The sequence below is a fragment of the Ostreococcus lucimarinus genome, chromosome 13, assembly GCF_000092065.1.
Source record: "Ostreococcus lucimarinus CCE9901 chromosome 13, complete sequence".
Taxonomy (NCBI): domain Eukaryota; kingdom Viridiplantae; phylum Chlorophyta; class Mamiellophyceae; order Mamiellales; family Bathycoccaceae; genus Ostreococcus; species Ostreococcus sp. 'lucimarinus'.
The window spans coordinates 458,017-480,548 of record NC_009367.1 but is presented as its reverse complement, the minus strand read 5'-3'; the positions used below and the strand labels follow the sequence as shown (position 1 = coordinate 480,548).

Here is a 22,532-nt window from a genome sequence, read left to right as displayed (position 1 = left end):
CGCCGCCGAAGTTGTACGGCGAGAGCCCGCGAACTTCGACGCAAAACACGCCGGCGACGTCTCTTGGACCATCGCCTGCGAAAGCCATGACATCAAACGCGTACGACTCGAGTCGCCGAACGATCGAGGCGGCGGCACAAAAGGTGAGCGCGCTGTCCATGGGGAACGAAGACTTGGAGGACGACGACGACGACGGATGGGGCGATTTAGACGTCGTCGATCCCGCGGAAGAAGCCGCCCGCGCGCGATTGAACTCACGCGCGGGTTCGAGCGCGCGAGCGCCGATGAAAACATCCATACCCAAAGTGGCCAGTCACGAGAGCGATGGTTGGGGTGACGACGACCTGTTCGAGGACATGAGCGCTCCGGCGCCGCCGAAACCGTCGGCGAAGCCGCCGTCCCAGGCGCCGCGCGCGTCGTCGGGATTCAGCGGTGCGCGGTCGATGGGGGCGACCGGCCACGCTAGTATCGGTGGTGTGCGCCGTCCACCGTCGAGTGGATCGCTCGGGGGCGGCGTGCGCTCGATGGGAGGCGCCAAACCGCCGCCGATGAAGCTCGGCGGCGCCAAGACGTTGTCGAAGAACGACATCGATCTCGAGGCCATGCTCAACGGATAGTTTTAGTTAGACCCTACGTTCTGTTTCGATGATGTACAACAGTAAACTACTAACGTCTATATTCTTGATCCCATCGTCAGTGACGCTGTTGTTGGTAGTCCCCTTCGATGAGCGCTCCGTACATGGACAAATCGGTGTCGATGGCGCGTTTGAAGACTTCGGCGATGACGCCCTTCTCCGCGCGCTCGAGGTCGCGCTTGATCCAGTCACCACCGTCATCGATAGTGTTACCACCAGCGTCGACTTGCGAGTACAGATAAATATCCTCAAGCCTATGCGCCAGCAAACGAGCGCGCGCGATTTCCCAGGAAACCACGTACGGGTTCGCCTGCGGACGCGACGTGCGCACGGCGTGCAGCGCCGCTTCCAAATCAAACATCTTGACAAAGGTCAAATAACCGACCACGGTGAGCGATGCGCGATTGATCCCCGCCGTGCAGTGCACGTACGTGCGCTTACCCATCGCTTGAAACGCCGCCAACTTCCGCACCGCCTCGGGTAACATCTTCGCCTGGTCCAGTCGATCGAAATCGCGCACGTTCACCTGCACGATCATCACTCCTCGTTCGATCGCTCGCCTTCGCACGCTCTGCCAATCGATCTCCATCGCCGCGTGACACAACGAGCACTGCAAGCACACGATCGCCTCCACTCCCGCTTCGTCGACCAACCGGTCCACGTCCTCCGCGTTTCGCGGGCACGACCCGATGAGCACCCGCGCGCGCGCCATGTCCTCCTTCGTCGGTTCCTCGATCACCCTTCCCCGCGTATCGAACATCACGTGATCCCAATTCAGCGTCCACGACCACGATCCCGGCGCCGGGGCGTCCCCGCCTCGCGGCGGTCGTTTCTCCTCCACGCCCGCCGCCGCGCTCTCCGCCGCGCGCTTCTCGTACCCGCTCGCCTCGTCCCTCATCGCGTCGTCGCTCGCCTCGCTCGCGCGCGTCACCGCGACGCGTCGCCGCGCGATCGCCCGCGCCTGTCGCCTCGCGTTCGTCGCGCGCGTCGCCCCGCGCGCGACGCGCGCCGTCGATCGTCGCGCGGCCGTTCGCGCCATCATCGCCGTCGCGATCGCCTCGCGCGTCCGAGCGTCGCCTTCGACGCGCGCGGTGACGCGCGCGAGGCGCGCGCGGCGTCTCGCGCGCGCTCGAACGCCCTGCGCGCGGCGTCGAGGCGCGCGCAGGGCGTCGTTCGTCGCGGAATGCGGCCGACGAATGTTCGTGAAATGCGGCGACGAACGAGACATCGAGGCGCGCGCGACGCGACGCGCGACCCTCGCGCGCGCGCGACGCGAGCGACGGTCGATGGTTGTCTCGAACGACGCGCGCGCGCGCGAGGAGGACGTCGTCGCGCGCGCGCGCAGAGAAAATCGCGACACGGCGACGGCGCTGGTGACGATTTGGAAATCGCGATGCGAGGCGCTCACGCGCGATCTCGAGCACGCGCACGGAACGTACGAGGAGATAAAGAGAGAATTGTTTCGAGCGCGCGAGGACGCGCGAGAGGCGGCGGCGGTGCGAGAGGAGATGGAAAATGAGTTGACGAGGACGCGGCGGCTGTCAGAGTTGAATTCAAACGCGAACGCGAGCGCGGAGGCGGAGATTCGGTCGTTACGACGCGCGGTGGAGGAGGGAAATCGCGAAAGAGACGCGCTGGATGTGGAATGTCGCGCGTTTCGAGGAGAGTTGGCGGCGAACGCGGAGAACGCGGAGATTGAACGTGCGGCGGCGCGAGGCGCGCTGGACGGCGAGCGACGCAAGCGAGAGAGCGCGGAGAAGCGGGCGTCGAAGATGGAGCGAGCGGTGAAGGCGATGCGGGATGAATACGAGGCGAAGGAGAGACAGTTTTTGAATGAGCTCGAGCGCGAGCGAGCGGTGCGGGCGCGGTTGGAGGAGGAGCGCGTCGAGCTCGAAGCGGACAGACGGCGGTTTCGCGACTTTGAATCCATGTTGGCGGCGGAACGCGTCAAAGTGGTGGAAGCGCACAGCGCTGGGAAAATCGCGCAGGATGCGCTCAGAGAGCAATTGACGAAGAGTGAAAATGAGACCATGGCTCTGCGGCGAATGATGGAGACGAGGTCGACGGAGATGGCGAACGCGGTGCGGCAGCTCAACGAAGAGCTCGCGGCGCAGCACGAAATCGTTGAACGCGGGATGGCGAGTCGCGTCGATGCTTTACGAGAGACGTTTGATGATGAACTAGCTCGCGCGCGAGAGCGTGCGAATGAGATGATTGAATCGGCTAGGAAAAGTGTGAAGGAGGCGAACGAGCGCGTGGCTCGCATGGAGTCCACAGCGACGAGAGCCGAGAACGTTTCTCGCAACGCGCTGATGAAATTGAAAGAAATCGCCGCGGCGTCGGCCGATACCGAACGCGAGTGCGCACAGCTACGCACAAATTTGCATGCCGTCGGGGAAATCAACGCAAAGCTCACGCGTCGCATCATAGACGGCGAACCTTTCGTGTTGGATGAGGAACTCGACGTCGTTCGCGAGCCCGGGGCGGAGATGAGCGTCAACACGCCGTCGCCCGCGAGCGAGAGATCGCGCGGTAAACCTGCAAAATTTGATACTCGCGACATCCAGCACATCCATCGCGAGTTACAAAACGAGCTCTCCAAGCTACGCGTCGAGCACGAATCCATCGCGCGAGAAATCGGCGGGAGCTCGGGCGCCGAGGGAGAATTTCTCGCCAAGGCGCTCGAGGACGCGCAAGAGCGCGTCGAGAGTAAAGCGCGCCAGGTGAAACTTCTCAACAAGACGATACGCAGCGCCACGCATTAGAATACGATTAGATGACTTAGAAGACGAAACACTGATGTGATGATGAGACCAATGACACAAAACATGACGACATTGACACGATCTACGCTAAGGCTACTGAAGTGAATCGAGACGAGACGCTTACTCGTCGAGCAAGTAGTAGCAGTTCGCCGCCTTTTGTTCGCTGTCGAGCTGGGACTGGTACTTGTTAATGCGCGGACGGTAGTTCGTGGGATCGCGTCGAAACGTAATCTCCAACGCCTTCAGGAACATGTTCATACCCGTCAACAAAGACTGCGGCGCGTGCGCCGTCGCTTCGATGGCGGGGACGCCAGAGTACACCACAACCTTGTCCGCGAGGTACGTGGCCATGATGAAATCGTGCTCCACGATAAAAGCCACCTTTTTGGCGTGCAAGATGAAGCGCTTGATAACCTTAGACGCCCACACACGTTGCTCGGAATCCAAATACGCCGACGGTTCGTCGATGAGGTAAATGTCCGCGGGCGTACCCATGCACATCGCCAACGCCACGCGTTGCAATTCACCACCGGAGAGGTTTTGCACCGCTTGGTCCATCAACGGATCGATGTTCATAGGCTTCATAACGTCCGAAACGAACTGAGGGTGCATGTAAGAGTCGCGAATCTTCTTGTGAAGCAACTCGCGCACGGTGCCCGGGAACTTCGGGGAAATCTTTTGAGGCTTGTACGACACGTTGAACTCCGGAAGTTCGAGTTCTTCGTCGTCCGGTTGAATCAAGCCGGCGATAAGGCGAATAAAAGTCGTCTTACCCGTACCGTTCTCCCCGAGCAACACGACAATTTCGCTATCGGTGAACTCACCGGACTCGACGTTGAGTTTGAAATCGCCCTGCGTCTTCACCAACGCCGGGTATTCGTATCGCGAAAAATGTTTGTCGGTAATCTCCATCCCACTATCCGCGCCCGCGACTTTGAACGTGAGCGCCTCGTCGCGGAAACGCAAGTTCTCCGTCGGCACAAAACCGGCGAGGAAAATGTTGATGCCTTCGCGAACAGAGAAGGGCATGGTGACGACGCCGTACGCCCCGGGCTTCCCGTACAGGCAGCAAATGAAGTCGGACAAGTAATCGAGCACGGACAAATCGTGCTCGACGACGATGACGTACGTATCGTTCTTTAACAAAGAACGAATCACCCGAGACGCCTTCAAACGTTGCTTGACGTCTAAGTACGACGACGGCTCGTCAAACATATAAATGTCTGCCTTTTGGCACGCGATGATCGCGGTGGCGAACCGCTGAAGCTCCCCCCCAGATAACTGCGCCACCTGACGCTGCATGACATTCTCCAAGTCCAATTGGTCCTTGAGAAATTCCAAGTTGTCCAACTCGTTTCTATCGTTCAAGCATTGCTCGACTTCTCCCTTGACGGCTTTCGGAATGTTATCGACGTACTGCGGCTTAATCAACGCCTTCATGTCATCCTCCAAAATCTTCGTCAGATAGTTTTGCAACTCCGACCCGCGGAAGTGCGCGAGAATATCGCTCCACTCGGGCGGTTTCGTGAAATTCCCAAGATTCGGCTTCAATTTCCCCGCCAAAATTTTCAGCGCCGTCGACTTGCCGATCCCGTTTGTGCCCACCAACCCGAGCACCTGTCCCGCGCGCGGCGTCGGCAACCGATGCAACTTAAACGTGTTCGGCCCATATCTATGCGTCGTCTCTCGCTCCAAATTCTTCGGCAGATTGATGATCGTCAGCGCTTCAAACGGGCACTTCTTCACGCAAATCCCGCATCCGATGCACAACTCCTCGCTCAGAAACGCAATCTTATCCTTCGGTCCGACCTCGATGCACAACTTTCCGACCTTCACCACCGGGCACGATCGCTTACACTCTTGTTTGCATTTTTTCGGTCGGCACCGCTCGCCGTTGACGATGGCGATGCGATCGAGCTTTTCGTTCGGGTCCTCGTCTTTGTTCTTTTTGCCCATGGCGATCGTCGACGCGCCGTTCGTCGCGCGCCGTCGCCGTCGCGGTCGTCACGACGTCGTCGACGATGCCGTTCGTTTCCTGCGTGCGCTCGTGCGTGCGCGTGCGTTCGCGACGGCGTTCGCGACGCGCGCGCGAATGAGGTTCGACGATGACCTAGCACAGCCCTAGTGGTGCGCGGGCGCGAGCGTTACAAGGGCTAGTCGTCGTCTTGCGCGGCGCTGAGCATGATGAGTAAATCCTCGTCGCGAATCGCGCCGTGAACGTCCACGGCGACGTCGAAAGCGGTCTGACCGCGCCCGTTGAGGACGCGCGGGTCGGCACCGCGACGGAGTAGAACCTTGGCGAAGGCGTCTCGGCCTCTTCGTGCGGCGTAGTGGAGCGCGGTGTCCTCGGTGTACGGATTCTCTCGAGCGTTCACGTCGACGTTGTGGTGCAGCAGAGCTTCGAGGATGGCGATGGAAGCATCACCGCAGTCGCAAGCGGCGGTGAGCATGACCCAGTGCATCTTGATGTGCGGGCCTTTGAGGAGTAAATCCATGACGGCTGGTAGCGAGTTGGAGTTGATCGCCGTCAAGAGCTGCGACTCGGTCGGTTGCGCCTCGCGACGGCAAAACGCCTTGGCGACGTACTTTGAGAGTATGAAAGCCTTTCGAGATTCGAGCGACGAATTCTTGTTGGGTTTTTTCGCCTCGACTTCGGCTTTTTCGTACTCCCAACGCGCGTTCGATTGGGCGTTGCCCCAGCGCGAGAAAAATTCCAACACGCTTGGCTCCCACGCGCGCACGTCGAGCGTTGCGCTCCGAACTTTGCTCACCTGCACGCCCAACTGCCTATGAACGCCGCTGCATTGCAAGCAAAGCATGATACCGAGGTTAAGACTCGCCCAATCCGGCTCTGGCATGTCGCAATCGGCGCAGAATCCGTTGCCGGGCACGGCGCCGAGCACCGTCAAGGGTGGCGGACCGTCGTACGCGGAGACGCTCGAGATCGACGACATCGTCCGCGAATGCTTGCTCCCGTATTTGTTCACGCTCGCTTCGTGCTCTGCCAGGATTGTTTCGTTCACGCTCGAATTTAATAAACTCGCGATCGCGGTCGTGATAGCTTCCATCCATTTGCTTCGCTCCGCGTTGCTTTCGCAGCGTAAATAATACGTCTTTTCGGGAGAAACGATGCGAAACGCGAAACGCGCGTTCGAGTCGTCGTCCAAGTCGGGTTTAATCGTCGCCGTGAGCAAAGATACCGTCTCGCGTACCTCTCCTCCGCCAGTCGTCTGCGTCGAAGGCGCGTTTGACGACTTATTTCGCATCGACCCGAGCGATAACAACTTCCCGCCGAGCGCTTTCCTCGGATTGGACGAAAGCGATTTCGTGTACGTCAGCGATCCGCGCGCATCCAAAACGAAGAATCGCCGCTTCCAATCTTGAATTTTCCCGCTCGATCGCTTCAATAAATATCCTTGCATCAACGCTTCGTTTTGAGAGGACCCGTATCCCGCGGCGGACGACGCCATCTGCGCGCTCATCTCTCTCGCGCGGTCACTTACCATCGACAGTGCGTCCGATGTCGATTGCGCTTCGTCATCGCACCGCGCCATCAGCTTTTCCATTTCCTCGTTCAACGCCGCCTCTAAGTCCGCGCCCTCGGCCTCCGCCGCCGCGACGTCCTTTCTCAAAATATCCAGCGTGGGCGAGAGGCGAGTCAATATTTCCACCCCCCGACGAAAGTAATCCAACTGCGCGTCGATTAAGTCTACGGCGCACCGTTTCGTGCGCGTGTGCTTCGCCACATTCACTCGTTGCAGCGCTACGAGCAAATCCCGTCGCGCGCGCTCAAACGACAGTTTCGCCGCGCGCAACTCTTCCTCCCCTCCCGTCGTCTTCATATATCGCTGTCGCACCCCATCGTACTCCTTCTTCGCCGCATCCACCGCTTTACGACGTTCGCGCAGCTCCCCGACGTCCTTTTCCGTCGCTCTTCGCACGTTTTCGCTCGCCAGCGCGTTTCTCGTGAAATTCGCCAACCGCTCGCGTTCGCTCGACAGCGCCTCCATCGCCTCCCGCATCGCGTCCGCGCCCTCGCCGCTCCCGGTCGTCACGCACGTCGCCAACGCGCGCGTCTTGTGCGCGCACCCGACGTCGGCGTCGGACACCGACTCCAGCGCGTCCGCGAGCGCGTCGTACGTCCGGCGTCCTTCGTTCGTGAATTCTCGTTCGAGCTTCAACACGCGCTGTTTCAGCGCCGGCGAGTGCTCGAGCGCGCGACCGAACAGCGCGAGCGCATCGTTCGCGTCGCTCGACGGCACCGCGCGCGCGCACGCGTCGACGCGCGCGGCGATTTCGTCGTTCGTGTCCAACGCGTGCACGCGAGGCGGGATGATGCCCGCGCCGCGCCTGTGCGCCGTCGACGTCGAGCGCGCGAACATGCGCGACGGTCACCGCGCGTCGTCGCGTCGTCGCGTCGTCGTCGGCGCGGTCGCGCCGCGCGCGCGTCTCGCGTCGTCGTGTGCGGCGGCCGCGATGAAGCGCCGACCGCACTCGACGACGCCGCGCGGTCGCGCGACGCGCCGGCGATCGAGCGCCGCGCGCCATGGCGACGGACGCGATCGACTGCTCCGTCCCGGGCGTGCTCGCGCTGCTCGGCGACGCGCTGAGCGCGGACGCGCGGCGGCGCGAGCGCGGCGAGGCGGCGCTGCTGTCGGCGGTGAAGCGCGCGGACGGCGCGCTCAAGTCGCTGCTCGCGATCGCGTGCGGAGGCTGGACGGAGACGGTGCCGACGATGTCGGCGAGCGACGCGGAGGCGGTGCGAACGCTGGCGTGCGTGACGGTGAAGCGAAGGTGCACGCCGAGGGCGTTCGCGTCGAGGTTGACGCGCGGCGAGAGGGACGAGGCGAAGCGAGCGCTTCTGGATCGAGCGATGACGGCGGAGAGCAAGGCGCTGAGGAATGCGGTGCTGGACGTTATCGCGAAAATCGCGCGTTGGACGGTGCCGCAGGGGGAGTGGAACGAGTTGTTGGAATTTTTGGGACAGTGCGCGAGCTCGCCCGAGACGGCGCATCGAGCGTTGGCGTTTAAGTTGTTCGAGAGCCTGACGGAGACGATCGTGAGCTCGCTGAGTCATCACTTTAAGACGTTGGCGGGATTGTTTGCGAACGGACTCGTGGACGCGCACGATGAGGTGCGGGTGAGCGCGCTTCGCGCCGTCGGGGCGTTGGTGGCGAACGCGTCGGGCGAGCCCGAGGAGGTGGCGGTGATAAAGTCGTTGGTGCCGCACGTGCTCGAGGCGGCGAAGACGGCGGTGTCGAACGAAGACGAAGAGTCGGCATCGATCGTGTTTGAGGTCCTAGATGCGCTCACGGAGAGTCGCACGAGCGCTTTGAGTGGACACGTGCCCGCCGTCGTCGGCTTTTGCATTCAAGTCGCCACGGCGGAACGCGAGCTCGGGACGAGCGCGCGACGACGCGCGTTAGACGTGCTGGCGTACATGGCGCGTCACAAACCAAAGGCACTGACAAAGTCTAAGCTTGTCGAGCCGATGCTGGCCGTGTTGTGCCCGCTGTGTGGTGAGCCCAAGGAAGCCGAGCTCGCGGGCGAGGACGATCTCGAAGACGAAGACGAGGTGCACATACAAACCGTAGCGAGTCAGCTCATTGATATTTTAGCGCTTAAAGTGCCGGCAAAGTATGTCCTTCCGACGGTTCTGTCATTCGCCGCGGCGAATATCAACAATGCATCGAACGACCGCTTGCGTCACGCCGCAGTCGCCGTGCTCGGCGTCGTCACCGAAGGGTGCGCCGAGGGCGTGCGCGCGCACGCGAGCACCATCGTGCCGAGTGTGGTCGGACGCTTGAGCGATCTAAATGGACCCGTGCGAGGCGCGGCGGCGTTTACGCTCGGACAGTTTGCCGAGCACCTTGGGTTGACGTTGGAAGACCCGGACATGCACAAGCAAGTGCTGCCGAGCTTATTCACCGCGCTTCCGGTTGAGCAAGTGAAGAGCGTGCAAGAGCGCATGATGTATGCAATGGATGCGTGGTTGGAAGACGTTCAAGACGAAGTCGGCGTGTACGTCAAACCTTTGCTCGACATAGTCTTATTAGCTCTCGATAGCGGTGCCAAGCGCCACGTGCGCGAGATGTTACTTTCGGCGCTCGCGTCCGCGACGGCGTCGAGCGGGGACAAGGTGCATCCGTACTTGGGCGAACTCTTGCCTAGACTCGATCGTTGCTTGTCTCTGACGGCGGATGAAGAATTGAACGTTCGCGCGCGCGCGTTAGAAGTGCTGGGGATGTTGATTTCGGCCGAAGGTGGCAAGGAGGCCATGGGACCGCACGTGGAAAACGCCATGCAAGCCGGGCTCTCTGGGTTCGAGCTCGATTTTGCCGAGCTCCGGGAATACGCCCACGGCTTGTTTGGCGAAGTGGCGGAGGCGCTCAAGGAAGATTTCGATCGCTACCTCGCCGTGTGCGCGCAGAAAGCGTTCGCGTCGCTCGAACTGGACGATGGTATCATGTTTGACAGCGAGGACGAAGCCGATCGCGAAGAGTTGGATTCGGACGACGACGGCGACGGCGACGGTGCCGATGGTATGACGAGGAAGCCGGCGGGTTACTCCATTCGCTCCGGCGTCATGGACGAGAAAGCGTCGGCGTGCAAAGCGCTGAATTGTTATGCTTCGCATTGTCCTCGCGCATTCGCGCCGTACATCGCCAAGGCGTCCGAGCTACTCGGAGGCATGACGGATTATATGCACGAGATGGTGCGCGTGCAGGCGCACCTTGCGCTCGCGCAAACTACGATCGCGGCACTCAGCATCAACCCCGAAGGCGCGAAAGAACTGGTGAACGACTCACTCTCGGCCACGATTCGTTGTGTTTTAGAAGACGAAGATCGGGATGCGGTGGCCGCGTCCGTGGAAGCCGCGGCGCTTCTCGTAAACATTCTCAAAGAACATCGCGGGGTAGACGTCTCGCAGCACGTCATCGATCTCACCGCGGCAAGTTTGGAAATTCTAGAGGGCAACACGTTCTGTCAAGTCGAAGATGGGTATGACAGCGAAGAAGGCGACGAAGAAGGCGATGAAGACGAAGACGAAGACGTCGAAGCGGGCTTGGTTGTCATCGAAGCCGTCGCCGAGCTCTTACCTGCGCTCGCGATGTACATGGGAGAGACGTTCGCGACGCACTTTGTGCCGCACTTCAACGCTTTGATGAAGCGCACGGAAGAAAATCATACCGAAACCGAGCGTTCACTGTGCTACGCGACGCTCGTCGAGGTGGTGCGCGCCGTCGGTGCGCCCGCTGCGGGATGCGCCGTCGTTGCGCTCCCGAGGTGTTTGCGTGACGTCGCGTCTCTGGACGTCGGTTTGAGGCGCAACAGTATTTATTGCATCGGTATACTGGCGCAAATAGGTGGTGCGAGCGCGATAGATTTCCACGGCGCCATCGCGGAGGCACTCGCGCCGATGACGCGAGCGGACCGAGAATCCGACGGCGGCGTTCGCGATAACGCCGTGGGCGCCATCGCGCGTTTGCTACAAGTCATCGACGGCGGTCATGCTCGCGAAAACGCATCCGCACTGCTTGATGTCGTTCTCAACGCGCTACCCTTGCGAAACGATTTAGAAGAAGGCCCGGACGTCTACCATTGGCTCGCGTCGACGATTACGGAAAATCCAACCTCGCTCGCCGACGCCGCGATGACTCGCATCGTCGGTATTTTAGCCGAAGTGGTCACCGATGGTGCGCTCGCACCGATAGACACGTCGCGAATATTAGGAATCGCGCTCTCGCGCGCCGAAGATCAGCGCGTGCGAGCTACGCTCTCCAGTCTGCCCGCGCAGAGTCAAGACGCGATTCGTCGAGCCGGGGCGTAGTCGAAACGTACACAGGTGTTTGATAATACAACGCTATTAGTTCCTAGTTAAGCTCATCGGCTCATCGCTTGGACTTTCTCCCCGCCTTGACTGCCTTGCCTTTTTTCTTTGTCTTCTTCCCGGACGACTTCATCTGCGGCCGCCTGCCCTCGCCGCGCAGCATCGCCTTCGTGTCCACCAACTTGTCGTGATTCACCATGTCTCTCTTGTTCACCTTCATCACCCCGTTACTGGTACTAAACGTCGACGACCCCCACGCTAATCCGCGATCGCGCGCAGCATCGCTCGACTTCTTCGCCGCCTTCTTTTCGAGCTTATACCCAGCCGCGAACGCCTCCTGCCTCGCCGTCTCCGCGCGCTTTTCGTTCGCCTTGGCCAACCCGACGCCGATGGTCGGCGGAATCCTCGGTCCTTTCTTCGGCTTCATCCCGAGCTCGACCAATCGTTTCGTTTCCAGCGCCTGCCTATCCCACTTCGCCAATCCGCGCGCGCCGAACGCTTGCACCTCCTCCCGCAGCGCGCTAAATTTCCCGAACCTCGCCTCGCCGCCATCCTCCGCGTCCTTGTCGCGCTCGCGCGCCGCTCTCACCACGTCATCGTTCAGCACCTTCCCCGCCTCGGCGCTCATGAACGCCTTTCGCGCCTTTTTCGTATCGATCAGCCGTCCGCTCGGACTCGCGCTCGCCGCGCTCGCGTCCCGCGCCTTCGCCTTCGCCGCCGCCGCCGAAACCGTCCGTCGTCCGTCGAACACCATCGTCTTCCCGTCGTCCGACGTCGACCCGTTCGCGGCGCGCGATGTCTTCGCGACCGCGTCCGTCGAGCGCGCGCGTCGCGTCGTCGTCGCGTCGTCGTCGTCGCGCGCGCGTTTCTTCGCCGCCGCCGGCGCCGACCCATCGCGCGCTTTCGCGCCGCGCGGCCCGCGTCGCCGTCGCGCGCCGTCGTCGTCGGCGTCGAACATCGCCATGAACGCCTCGCCGTGCCTCGCGAGCGCGTCGCGCGCGCGCGCGCCGGTTTCCGCGTCGTCGTCGCGCATGGTTGTGTCGTCGGCATTCGCGCGCGCGATGGCGCCGGCGCCGGCGCGCGCGGGCGCCGACGCGCTCGCGCGTCGCGCCATCGCGCGCTGGAGCGCGAGCGCGCCGCTCGTCGGCGCGTGGGGCGCGGCGTCGATCGCGCTCGTCGTCGCGGCGCCGCGCGCGCTGTACGTCGCGCTCGTGCCCGGCGTCCTCGGCGCGCTCGCGGCGACGACGTTCTTCGTCCCGAGCGCGCGCGGGCGGCGCGGCGTCCAGGGCGCGCTCGCGACGCTGCGCGTCGCGGGCGGCGCGAGCGCGGTGATCGACGCGTGCGCGAGCGCGGCGTGCGCGACGCTCGCGGTGGCTCGGCGCGGCGTCTCGCGTCGCGGCGTCGCGATCGGATTGGCGTACGCGACGCACGGCGCGGCGTCGATCGCGGTGTACGCGATGGCGGTGGACGTGCAGGGGGCGATCGAGGCGCGAGACGACGACGGCGACGATTCGCGGGATGGATTTTCGGCGTGACGCGCGTTCGGCGACGAATTTTCGGCGACGACGAACGACGCGGCGCGAGACGCGGCGTCGACGCGACGACGACGCGCCGTCGTCGAGCGCGATATTGTTGTATCATCATCACGCTGTGTTTTGCGTTCGCGAACCCGCGCGCCGTCGTTCGATCGCCGCGGCGCGTCTGAACGTCGCGTCCGAGCGTCGCTTTGGAATTTAAAATTCCAAAGACAGCTCGCGATTCCAAAGCCGCACGTCGCGTCGTTCGTCCGTCGCCATGAGCGCGTACGAGTTAGAGCGCCTCGAGCGCATCGAGGCGAACAAACGACGCATGGCGCAGCTCGGCGTGCTGGAGCACGCGAAATCGCTCGCGCGCGACGCGCAAAAGAAGCGCAAAAAAACAAACTTTTCGAACGCCTTCGAGCGGACGTCGAACGAGGAGAATAAGGGCAGCGCCGCGCCCGTGCGCGCGTCGCGGCGCGTGCGCAACGAAGAACCGGAAGCGTTCGATCCGAACGACGCGTCGCGGGATTTGTTCGAGGTGCGGTACAACGAGGAGGTGTACGAAGCGCGGCACGCGGAGGCTCTGGGAAGCGCGGCCGAGCCGTGGACGCTGTTCGAGGACGGTTACGACGATAAAGGGCGCAGAATATACGACCCGGTGAATGGACAGTGCTGTCATCAGTGCCGACAGAAGACGAAAGGGCTGCGGACGTCGTGCGCGGGGTGCGAGATGATGCGCGGGGTGTATTGCGGCGACTGCCTCTACATGCGGCAGGGACTTAATATTCGGGAGGTCATCGCTCGCGGCGACGCGTGGCGGTGTCCGAGTTGCTTGGACATATGCAATTGCTCGTTTTGTAGAACGAAGAAGGGATACCCGCCGACCGGCACCATGTATCGCCGCAGTTTGGCGATGGGCTACGATTCCGTCGCGCACTACTTGGTGCTCACCGGGCAAAAAGACGAAGCCGCGCGCGCGCGTTACGAAGCCGAAGCGGCGGTCAAAGCCGAAGCGTACGCCAAGCGCGAGGCCGAGGCCGAGGCGCTGCGCGAGAGCGATGAGAATGCGCCGGATAGAAAGCCGCATTGGTTGAAGGAAAAAGTCATCGCGAGCGAATGACGACGAGAAACGAAACGACGAAACGAAACTGTATTAAAGAAACGAAACAAAATTGGATTATTAAAACGACAACCTTATTAAACGACGACGACTCACCACAGCAAGTGCGCGCGACACGCCAGCGTCGTCTGGCGATGTCCGCGATCATCCGTGGAGATTACGACGCCCGGAATCAACGTCGAGCCGGGTTCTTCGCCGTCGGAACCGATGCGCAAGAACGCCTCGGCTTGCACGCCGCCGCGATTGGCGGGCTTGCCGGCGACGATCCCCCATCCCGCGTTCTTCACCAGTCCCGCGCCTTTGGTCGGAGGCACGCTCGCGGCGATCCCCCACTCGGTTAAATCCTCGCGCGCGTTCGGTTGCCTGACGGCGACTTGCCCCCAGGCGTTACCGACGACGGCTCTCGTCGTCTTCGGCAGCGTCTTCGCCACCGTCAGCGCGACGCCCAGGATGGCTTCGCCGCTCTGACACCTCGACGCGTTCACCGCGAAGTTCACGTGGCGCGTGGACGTCGAGCTCTTCGCGCTCGCCTGCGCGAGCACCTTGCCCATGTTGTCCTCGGGTTGTCGGTTCCCGGTGAACACCCCCAAGTGCGCCGCGAACCTATCCTTGTACTCCACCGACACCGCCCCCATGCTGTCCTGTTCGCATCTTTCGATCAAGTTCGACCCGAGCGCGCCGAATCCCGTGAGTCTGTGCGACCGTCTCGCGCCGCCGACCCCTCCCGGGCACGCGTCCACGCCCTCCGCGCCGAACGGCGTCGCCCGCGCCCGCACCCTCACCCCGTTCGCCGTCTCCCGCACCGTCCGCGCGAACGTCACCTTCTCCAGCGTCACCACTCGCGCCTCGTACTCGTCCTCGTTCGCCAGATAATCCGCCCGCGCGCTCGCGAACCTCACCGTCGCCTCGCCCTCCGCGCCCGCGTCGCCGAACGTCGCCCGCGTCTCGCGCGTCGCCCGCATCGTCCGCCGCGCGTCGCTCTTCATCGCTTCGGACGCGTCGTTCGAGCCTCTCGCGACGTTGATCTCGATCGCCGTCTCCGTCGCGACGCGCGCGTTCGCGCGCGCGCCGCGCAGGTCGTCGAGCGCCGACTCGGCGATTCGTAACCGTCGCGAGACGTCGTGCGTCTTCTCCGCGGCGTCGCGCGCGATTCGTCGCAGCCGCTCGACGTCGTCCGCGACGCTCGACGACGACGCGCTCGCGGGCGTCGACGCGGTCATGGCGCGCGATTCGAACGCGCGTCGCGGAGTGTTCGAACGCGCGCGAATGAATGCATGCGAGAATGCGCGCGCGCGCGCGTCATTCGTCGACTCGACGACGAATCGCGGGCGACATGCGCGCGACGACGGCGCGCGCGCGCGCGCGCGTCGACCGCGGCGCGCCGGCGCGTCGCTCGCGGCGTCGCGGCGTCGTCGCGCGCGCCGACCGGACGACGACGACGACATCGACGACGCGACGCGACGCGCTGCGCGCGCTCGCGCTCGCGCCGGCGCTCGCGCCGGCGCTCGCGGCGCGCGCGAACCCGCTCGAGGCGGTCGCGGACGCGCGCAAGGCGGCGAACGCGCGGTTTTTGTTGGGCCCGATCGCGCTCGCGCGCGGGCGACTCGCGGCGCTGCGGCGCGAACTCGACGACGACGCCGCGACGCTCGACGACGCCGCGCTTCGCGAGCGATTGACGAGCGCGACGCTGGATTGCACGAATCCGCGAGATTCGCTGGAGATGTACTCGAACGCGCGAGAGGTGTGCACGCTGGCCATTCTGGCTCGATCCGCGACTTCGGGACCGGCGGCGAGACGCGACGCCGCGTCTCGCGAATCCGTCGACGTCTTTCGAACCCTCGACGCGTGTCGCGCCTCGTTCGAGGCGCTCGAGCGCGTCCTCGCGTCTTCGGCCGCGGGCGAGCGCGAGCGCGACGCCGCGTTCGACGCGTGCGACGCGGCGCTGCTCGAGTTCGCGCTTCGCGTGCTCGCGTGTTTCGGCTTCGACGACGCGCGCGCGCGCGACGCGATGGCGGCCGTGCCGGGCGCGTTCGCCGATCCCTCGGCGTCGCGTCGATCGAACGCGTCTTAAAAGCTCGCCGTGCGTCGATTCTCGCGCGCGTTCGAAACCGCGCGCTCTTTGTCGTTCGAATCAGAATCTTTCTTTTCGCCGTCATCGTCATTCGTCGCGCGAACGCCCCGACGTCACTTTTCGACGCGTCTCGACGCGTCTCGACGCGCGCGCGCGCCTCTCGCGCGCCCGCGAGCGGCGTCGCGCGCGCGCATGGTCGAACTCACGATCGTCCCGTCGTGGGACGGTAAGGGCGTCACCTGGCGCCCGATATTCGACGACGACGAGGAGGCTTTCGCGGCGTACACGCACGCGTGCGAGTACGCGAAGAGCGGACGCGGGAAGTGCGGGAAGTGCGGGGAAAAGGTGCGGCGAATCGACGAATCGACGCGAAGAGAAGAGAAAAAAGACTGACGACGAGGGGTTCGGATCGGCGACGAAGATCGCGAAGGACGCGGTGCGAATCGGGGAACCGCTCAAGTATCGCGGCGGCGATTACGGATGGATATCGAAGTGGATGCATCCGGAGTGTTATCGCGCGGAGGGAGTCACGAGGGAGGAGCTGGAGACGCGCGTGCACGGGTTGGACGCGCTGAAGGATGGGGATCGGGAGGTGTTGCTGGCGACGGTGCTGTCGCCGGATCGGCCGGAGATCGAGAACACGGCGTTGGACGTGACGAGCGAGGAGTTTTTGCGTCGGCCGGCGGTGGAACCGATGGAGGCGCCGCGGGCGTTGACGCGGCCGTTGTTGGGGTTTCAGCGCGAGGGGTTGCGGTGGATGTGCGATAACGAGAGCGGCGATGCGAAGGGGGGGATATTGGCGGATGAGATGGGGATGGGGAAGACGATACAGTGCATATCGATGTTGCTGGCGAGGAAGGAGGCGTGGATGCGAGACCGCGCCGAGGTGGGGGAGATGGTGACGGACGACGACAGACCGCCGCCGACGCTCGTGGTGGTGCCGACGTCGGCGCTCGTTCAGTGGGAAGAAGAGATCAAATCGTGCGTCGAGGAAGGGTCGCTGCGCGTGTTTGTGTATTACGCTGATCGCGCAAACGTCGTGGAAGGAGACTTTAAAGGATACGACGTCGTGTTGACGACGTATCCCGTCGTCGAAGCCGAGTGGCGGAAAATCATCAACCGACACTTGACGGCGTGTCAGTGGTGTGGGAAAAAGTACTTACCTCGCTCCATGGTGACGCACTTGAAGTACTTCTGTGGACCAGACGCCGTGCGCACGGAAAAACTCGCGCGGCGCGAGGTGACGCGCGACGTGGCGAACGAAAAAGCCATGCGCACGCTGAAAATCAAGCCGGGCAGCGCCAAGGACGTGAAGAAGGGGATTCCCACGATGGCGAACGTATACAAGGAACTCATGGCGATGGCCGGACGGGAGACGCTGAGCATGTATGATGGCGCGCACAAGGCGCGCGCACGCGCGGCTTCAGGTCTCGCCCCGGGCGGCGACGTCGTCGTCGTCAAGGAGGAAGTTGAAGACGGCGTCGCCGAGCCGAGCGAAGTTCTGAAAGCTTTGATTTCGCAGCTTCCAGTGCCGACGATTGTAGTTGAGAATATCAAAGAGGAGTCGATTGAGGAGAAAGAAAAAGAGGTCGAGTCAGTGAACGAGCCCGCCTTGGCTGACGCGTCAACGGCGGCGATAGCGAGTACGGTGAAGAAGGCGCAGAAGCGCAAGTCGAAGGCTTCGGGTAAAGCGACTTCGACTTCGAGCGCAAAGAAAAAGAAGAAGAGTCTGCGCGAAGCTAGCGACGGCGAGGCTGAAAGTGATTACAAACCGGACAGTGATAGCGAAGATGATGAGATCATATTAGTCGACGATAGCGAGAGCGAAGATAGAAAGCCAAAGAAGAAACAGAAGAAAAAGAAAACGCCGGCGAAAACCGAGGAAGCGGACGACGTGAAGGCGTCCAACATCGACGACATTCCGCAAACCTCGCAAGGTGGTTCGCAAGGTGGGAGCCAGTTTGAAGACGAAGACGACGTAGATTTGTCGGATTCCCTTCTTCATCGCACGCAGTGGCACCGAATCGTTCTCGACGAAGCGCACAAGATCAAGGCGCGCACGAGCAACACCGCCAAGTGTATCTACGCTTTGAAATCCACGTATAAGTGGTGTTTGACAGGTACACCGTTGCAGAATCGAATCGGCGATCTTTACAGCTTGGTGAGATTTTTGCGTATGGATCCGTACGCGTTTTACTTTTGTTCGACGAAGGGTTGCGAGTGCAAAACGCTCACCTGGAACTTCGGTCCTCAGGCGCGATTTTGTACCAACTGCGGATGCGGCGCTCCTAGGCATTATTCGCATTTCAATCGCACCGTGCTAAACCCGATCAACCGTTATGGCTACATCGGTGACGGCAAGAAAGCGATGCTGACTCTTAGAAATGACATTTTGTTGCCGATGCAACTTCGCCGGACCAAGGCGGAACGCGCCGAGGACGTGCGACTGCCGGACTTGAAGATTATCATTCAAGAAAACACATTCAATGAGGTTGAACAAGACTTTTACGAGTCTCTGTACATGCTGACGCGCTCGAAGTTCGACGCGTTCGTGAAGAAAGGGAGCGTTTTGCACAACTACGCACACGTCTTCGAGCTCCTCGCACGACTGCGACAAGCGTGCGATCATCCGTACTTGGTGATTCATTCGAAGAGTGCGAACGTGAAAAAAGACGCCCCTGACGCGCCGAAAGTTGAATCCCCGGCAGACACCGACGTTCCGAAGCATTATTGTGGCATGTGTCAGGACGAAATTGAGGAAGAAGACGCGGCTCTGGCGAATTGCAAACACATTTTCCATCGTGAGTGCATCATGCAATACGCGTCTTGTGCGCCTGCGGATGGCAAAAAAGTGACTTGTCCCGTCTGTCGCACGGCGTTGACGATTGACTTCTCTCCAGAAAGTCTCGAAAACGTCAAGAGTGCCATTAGTCGTAATTTCAAGGATGCGCTACCAGACAAGTCAATTCTCAACAAGCTCGATCTCACGCAGTACACGTCGAGCACAAAGGTTGAGACGCTCGTTAACGCTCTGCGAGACATGCGTAATCAAGAAAATGGGCACTTAAACAAAGCCATCGTGTTTTCGCAGTACACAGCCATGATAGAAATCGTCGAATGGCGTTTGAAAAAGGCCAAGTTTACCATCGCCAAGCTTCTCGGTTCCATGCCGGTCACGCAACGCGCGGCGAATTTGCAAGCTTTCCGAGAAGATCCAAACGTCAGCGTGATCTTGATGAGTCTCAAATCTGGCGGTGAAGGACTCAACTTGCAAGCGGCGAATTACGTATACGTTCTTGAGCCATGGTGGAACCCAGCGGTGGAAATGCAAGCCGTGATGCGCGCACATCGCATCGGGCAGCTTCGACCGGTGACCGCTGTTCGATTTTCGACCAAAGGCACGATTGAAGAACGCATGATGGAGCTTCAAGAAAAGAAGCAGCTTGTGTTCGAAGGGTGTATGGACGGCAATCAAGCCGCGCTTTCTCAACTGACTGCCGAAGACTTGCAATTTTTGTTCAAGCGATGACGATGATGTATGGTATAATGACAAATTTGACCTATGTAGCTAAAACGCTGTAACGCTGTGATGTGAGCACTTTCTGTCATGGCTCTTAAAAATCCTTGAAAATCTCGTTCGCACGATTCATAGACGCATCCGTCGGTCCTCTCGCCGAATCCATTTCAGTTGCGAGCAACGATTCCCGTTCGATCTCGATAAGACGTTCGCGCTGAATTTCTAAAAACTGCCGCGAAAGCGTCAGCGGCTTGGGCGTGTACTCGCCACTCTCTAGCAGCGCCCAGTCAAACTTGGCGAACCAAGGGTGTCTCTTAATCTGACTGACCCCGCCTTGCATGTTTCCGAGCCTTTTCGCCGAGTTTCGCTGCAAGAGCTGAGAAATAAAATTGCACGCCTCGTCGGTGGCGTACGTGGGGTATTGCACCTCGTACGACATGTCCACGATTCGCCGCATCACTTTCAATGGATCGTCTTTTTGGGACGGATCCTTTGATATCGTGAACGGCTGTTGTCCCGTTATTGTGACGTACGTCAAAACACCCAGCGCCCACCAATCGACGGCGTAGCCGTATCCCGTGGACAGCACAATTTCTGGCGCCACGTACCCAGGGGTGCCGCAAAACGTAAACGCGCGTTCGCCGACGTCAAGTTTCTTCGCGTAGCCAAAATCTCCGAGCTTACATTTGCCGTTGAGCGCAAGCAATACATTCTCTGGCTTCAAGTCGCGATAGATGATTTGGTTGCCGTGCAGATACTCGAACGCGAGAATAACCATGGCGGTGTAGTATCGCGCCGTGTCTTCGCTGATGCCAATCTGCGTGGGCACGTGGCGAATCTCACCATCGATTTGTGTCGGAATTAACTTCACTTGCACCGCGCTCGCAAGCATGTCCATCAAGTCACACCCATCCATGATGTCGAAAAGCATGTACAGATGATTCCTGTCTTGGAAACTGGCGTGCTGACACATCAACGAAAAGTGGCTGATTTCGCTCGTGACTTCCTTTTCGCAGAAAATGTGCGACGGACTCTCCATCACGGCACGCTTACGCACGCGCTTGAGCGCGAAGGCGCGCGGTGACGACACATTCATACCTTCTTGAATAACGCGATACACGTGCCCACCAGTGCCTCCACCGAGCATTTCCTTCTCCACTAAATCGATCGACCCCAACTCCCGATTGACGTCCGTGGCGAACGACCTCGGGTTTACTGAGCCGTACATGCTAATGTTCACCTTCTTTCCTCCCACGCGCGCGCTACCTAACAGGCGAATTCGGGCGGAGCGCCACGACTTTTCACCCTTGAGCTGCCGCATGCGATTACGAATGACTTCTCGAGACTTTTCTCGAAGTAAATCTTCGCGCACGGATGACAGCTTCTCGAGGAACACGTCTCGATTGACGACGTAACACACCAGAGGAGTTTCCACGCATCGCACGGTGTACTCTCGCGGTTCATCACCGCGAATGATCTCGGAAGCACCAAAAAAGTCGTGTCGAAACAAGTGATTCACCGTGCGCGGTTCACCCGTGTCCGGGTCGAGCTTGGAAACTTGCGCTCGCCCCGAATTGACGAGGTAAAATTTACCGTCGCACGCTTCGCCTTCGGTAATAACGTCCGTGTACGGGTCGAACGAGACCGTCTCCAAGGCATCCGCGAACGACTTCCGCGTGTCGATCGGTAAAGCGCTGAGCACGGGAACTTGTTCGAGGAATAAATTCTTCGCGAGCGTCGTCGCCTCGACGCTGTGCTTGACCTCCCTCTTGAAGACTTGTTGCGTGCACACCCAAACCTGCGACCGCGTCTTCGCCCGCACCGTCGCCGAGCGCGGCACGCTATAAAGTAAAGCTAACTCGCCGATGATATCGCCTTTCGTGCGCGTGAGGACGCTGATATCGGCGCCGAGCCGATTTTGCAGCACGTCGAATTCGCCTCCGGCGATGAGATACAACGCGTCGCCCGGTTCGTCCTCCTCCATCAAAATCGTCCCCTCCGGCACGTTGATGAAGAACATTTCGCTCGCCACGCGTCGCCTGACGTTCGCATCGAGCTCAGAAAACGTAAACGTCTGCGACAGCGCCTCGCACAGCGGTTCCAATTCGCTCTTCGTCGCTCTCCGTCGCTTCGCCAGCATCTTCGCGTTCAGCTTCACGAAATACGTCAGCTCCGCCGATCCCGCGTCGCCGACGAACTCATCGTCTCCTCCGTTCGCGTTCGCCGTCGCCTCTTCCCCCGACGCGAGCGATCCCTGACTCGCGCGCAGCGCGTAGTCGACGCTCTGCCGCCTCGCCTTCGCCTCGCCCGCCGACGCCGACGCCGACGTCGACGCCGACGCCGTCGACGTCGCGCGCGCGCGCGTCCCGTCCGACGTCCGACCCGCGTCGGCGTCGCTCGCGCTCGTCGACCCATCGCTCGCGTCGCGTCGCGCGTCCTCGTCGTCCGACGCCGCGTCCCGCGCGCCGAAGCAGCATCCGACGCGCGCGCGCGCGCGCGCCGTCGGTCGCGCGCGTCCGCGCGCGCGCGCGTCCGACGACGAGTCCGTCGCGCGGCGCGATCGCATGCGCGCGGTGTCGACCTCGTCCGCCATCGCGCGCGCGCCGCGGGAAGTGCCGACGGACGCGCGGCGTCACATCGCCGCGCCGACGCGCGCCGAGTCGCGCCGCGAGCGCGCCGCGCGTCGGAGCGACGCGCGCGCGACGCGCGCGCGTCGCGCGTCGACGCGCGTCCGCCGCGAGCGTCGAGCGACGCTCGGAAGCGACGCGAATTCGGGTTGGGATTCGGCGGCGGCGGTGCGATGGCGATTCGACGCGCGTGCGGCGCGCCGCCGCGCGCGACGGGCGCCGCGCGCGCGCGCGGGACGCGGACGATGGTCGCGCGACGCGCGATCGTGCCGGACAGGGACGACGGCGCGCGCGCGCGGGATGAGACGCGAGGAGAGACGCGCGCGGGACGAGGGCGCGAGCGCGGCGCGAGCGAGGGCGAACGCGAACGCGAACGCGCGCGGAGGGAATACAGGGCGTACCGCGCGCGACGGACGGACGTCGGGATGGACGCGCGCGCGGGGGAA

General features: G+C 61.8%; 10 protein-coding genes across 10 annotated transcripts; 4 read left to right on the top strand and 6 right to left on the bottom strand.

Moving 5' to 3' along the window:
* Positions 1–693: 693 nt before the first annotated feature.
* On the bottom strand, positions 694–1,822 carry OSTLU_27258 (predicted protein; the record flags this gene model as incomplete). The annotated part of the gene is made up of 1 exon (XM_001420974.1): positions 694–1,822. The coding sequence occupies exon 1, from the start codon at positions 1,531–1,533 to the stop codon at positions 694–696; it is 840 nt and encodes a 279-aa protein (XP_001421011.1). The 5' UTR covers positions 1,534–1,822.
* Positions 1,823–2,563: 741 nt separating this feature from the next.
* OSTLU_17931 (predicted protein) lies at positions 2,564–3,400 on the top strand (the record flags this gene model as incomplete). Its single annotated transcript, XM_001421123.1, has 1 exon — positions 2,564–3,400. The coding sequence occupies one exon, from the start codon at positions 2,564–2,566 to the stop codon at positions 3,398–3,400; it is 837 nt and encodes a 278-aa protein (XP_001421160.1).
* A 62-nt stretch (positions 3,401–3,462) lies between these two features.
* Positions 3,463–5,485, bottom strand: OSTLU_27256 (predicted protein). Its single transcript, XM_001420973.1, has one exon. It carries the CDS (start codon positions 5,354–5,356, stop codon positions 3,521–3,523), a length of 1,836 nt encoding a protein of 611 aa, XP_001421010.1. The 5' UTR covers positions 5,357–5,485; the 3' UTR covers positions 3,463–3,520.
* Positions 5,486–5,538: 53 nt separating this feature from the next.
* Positions 5,539–7,422, bottom strand: OSTLU_27255 (predicted protein; the record flags this gene model as incomplete). The annotated part of the gene is made up of 1 exon (XM_001420972.1): positions 5,539–7,422. One exon carries the CDS (start codon positions 7,420–7,422, stop codon positions 5,554–5,556), a length of 1,869 nt encoding a protein of 622 aa, XP_001421009.1. The 3' UTR covers positions 5,539–5,553.
* A 713-nt stretch (positions 7,423–8,135) lies between these two features.
* Positions 8,136–11,231, top strand: OSTLU_41924 (predicted protein; the record flags this gene model as incomplete). The annotated part of the gene is made up of 2 exons (XM_001421122.1): positions 8,136–9,933; positions 10,090–11,231. The coding sequence occupies 2 exons, from the start codon at positions 8,136–8,138 to the stop codon at positions 11,229–11,231; spliced, it is 2,940 nt and encodes a 979-aa protein (XP_001421159.1).
* Positions 11,232–11,292: 61 nt separating this feature from the next.
* OSTLU_27253 (predicted protein) lies at positions 11,293–11,985 on the bottom strand (the record flags this gene model as incomplete). The annotated part of the gene is made up of 1 exon (XM_001420971.1): positions 11,293–11,985. The coding sequence occupies one exon, from the start codon at positions 11,983–11,985 to the stop codon at positions 11,293–11,295; it is 693 nt and encodes a 230-aa protein (XP_001421008.1).
* A 1,040-nt stretch (positions 11,986–13,025) lies between these two features.
* Positions 13,026–13,871, top strand: OSTLU_27252 (predicted protein; the record flags this gene model as incomplete). The annotated part of the gene is made up of 1 exon (XM_001421121.1): positions 13,026–13,871. The coding sequence occupies one exon, from the start codon at positions 13,026–13,028 to the stop codon at positions 13,869–13,871; it is 846 nt and encodes a 281-aa protein (XP_001421158.1).
* A 92-nt stretch (positions 13,872–13,963) lies between these two features.
* On the bottom strand, positions 13,964–16,027 carry OSTLU_93641 (predicted protein; the record flags this gene model as incomplete). Its single annotated transcript, XM_001420970.1, has 1 exon — positions 13,964–16,027. The coding sequence occupies one exon, from the start codon at positions 16,025–16,027 to the stop codon at positions 13,964–13,966; it is 2,064 nt and encodes a 687-aa protein (XP_001421007.1).
* A 107-nt stretch (positions 16,028–16,134) lies between these two features.
* On the top strand, positions 16,135–19,471 carry CHR3524 (predicted protein; the record flags this gene model as incomplete). The annotated part of the gene is made up of 2 exons (XM_001421120.1): positions 16,135–16,287; positions 16,364–19,471. The coding sequence occupies 2 exons, from the start codon at positions 16,135–16,137 to the stop codon at positions 19,469–19,471; spliced, it is 3,261 nt and encodes a 1,086-aa protein (XP_001421157.1).
* A 7-nt stretch (positions 19,472–19,478) lies between these two features.
* On the bottom strand, positions 19,479–22,033 carry OSTLU_27248 (predicted protein). The gene has a single exon (XM_001420969.1). The coding sequence runs from the start codon at positions 21,597–21,599 to the stop codon at positions 19,557–19,559; it is 2,043 nt and encodes a 680-aa protein (XP_001421006.1). The 5' UTR covers positions 21,600–22,033; the 3' UTR covers positions 19,479–19,556.
* Positions 22,034–22,532: the final 499 nt, after the last annotated feature.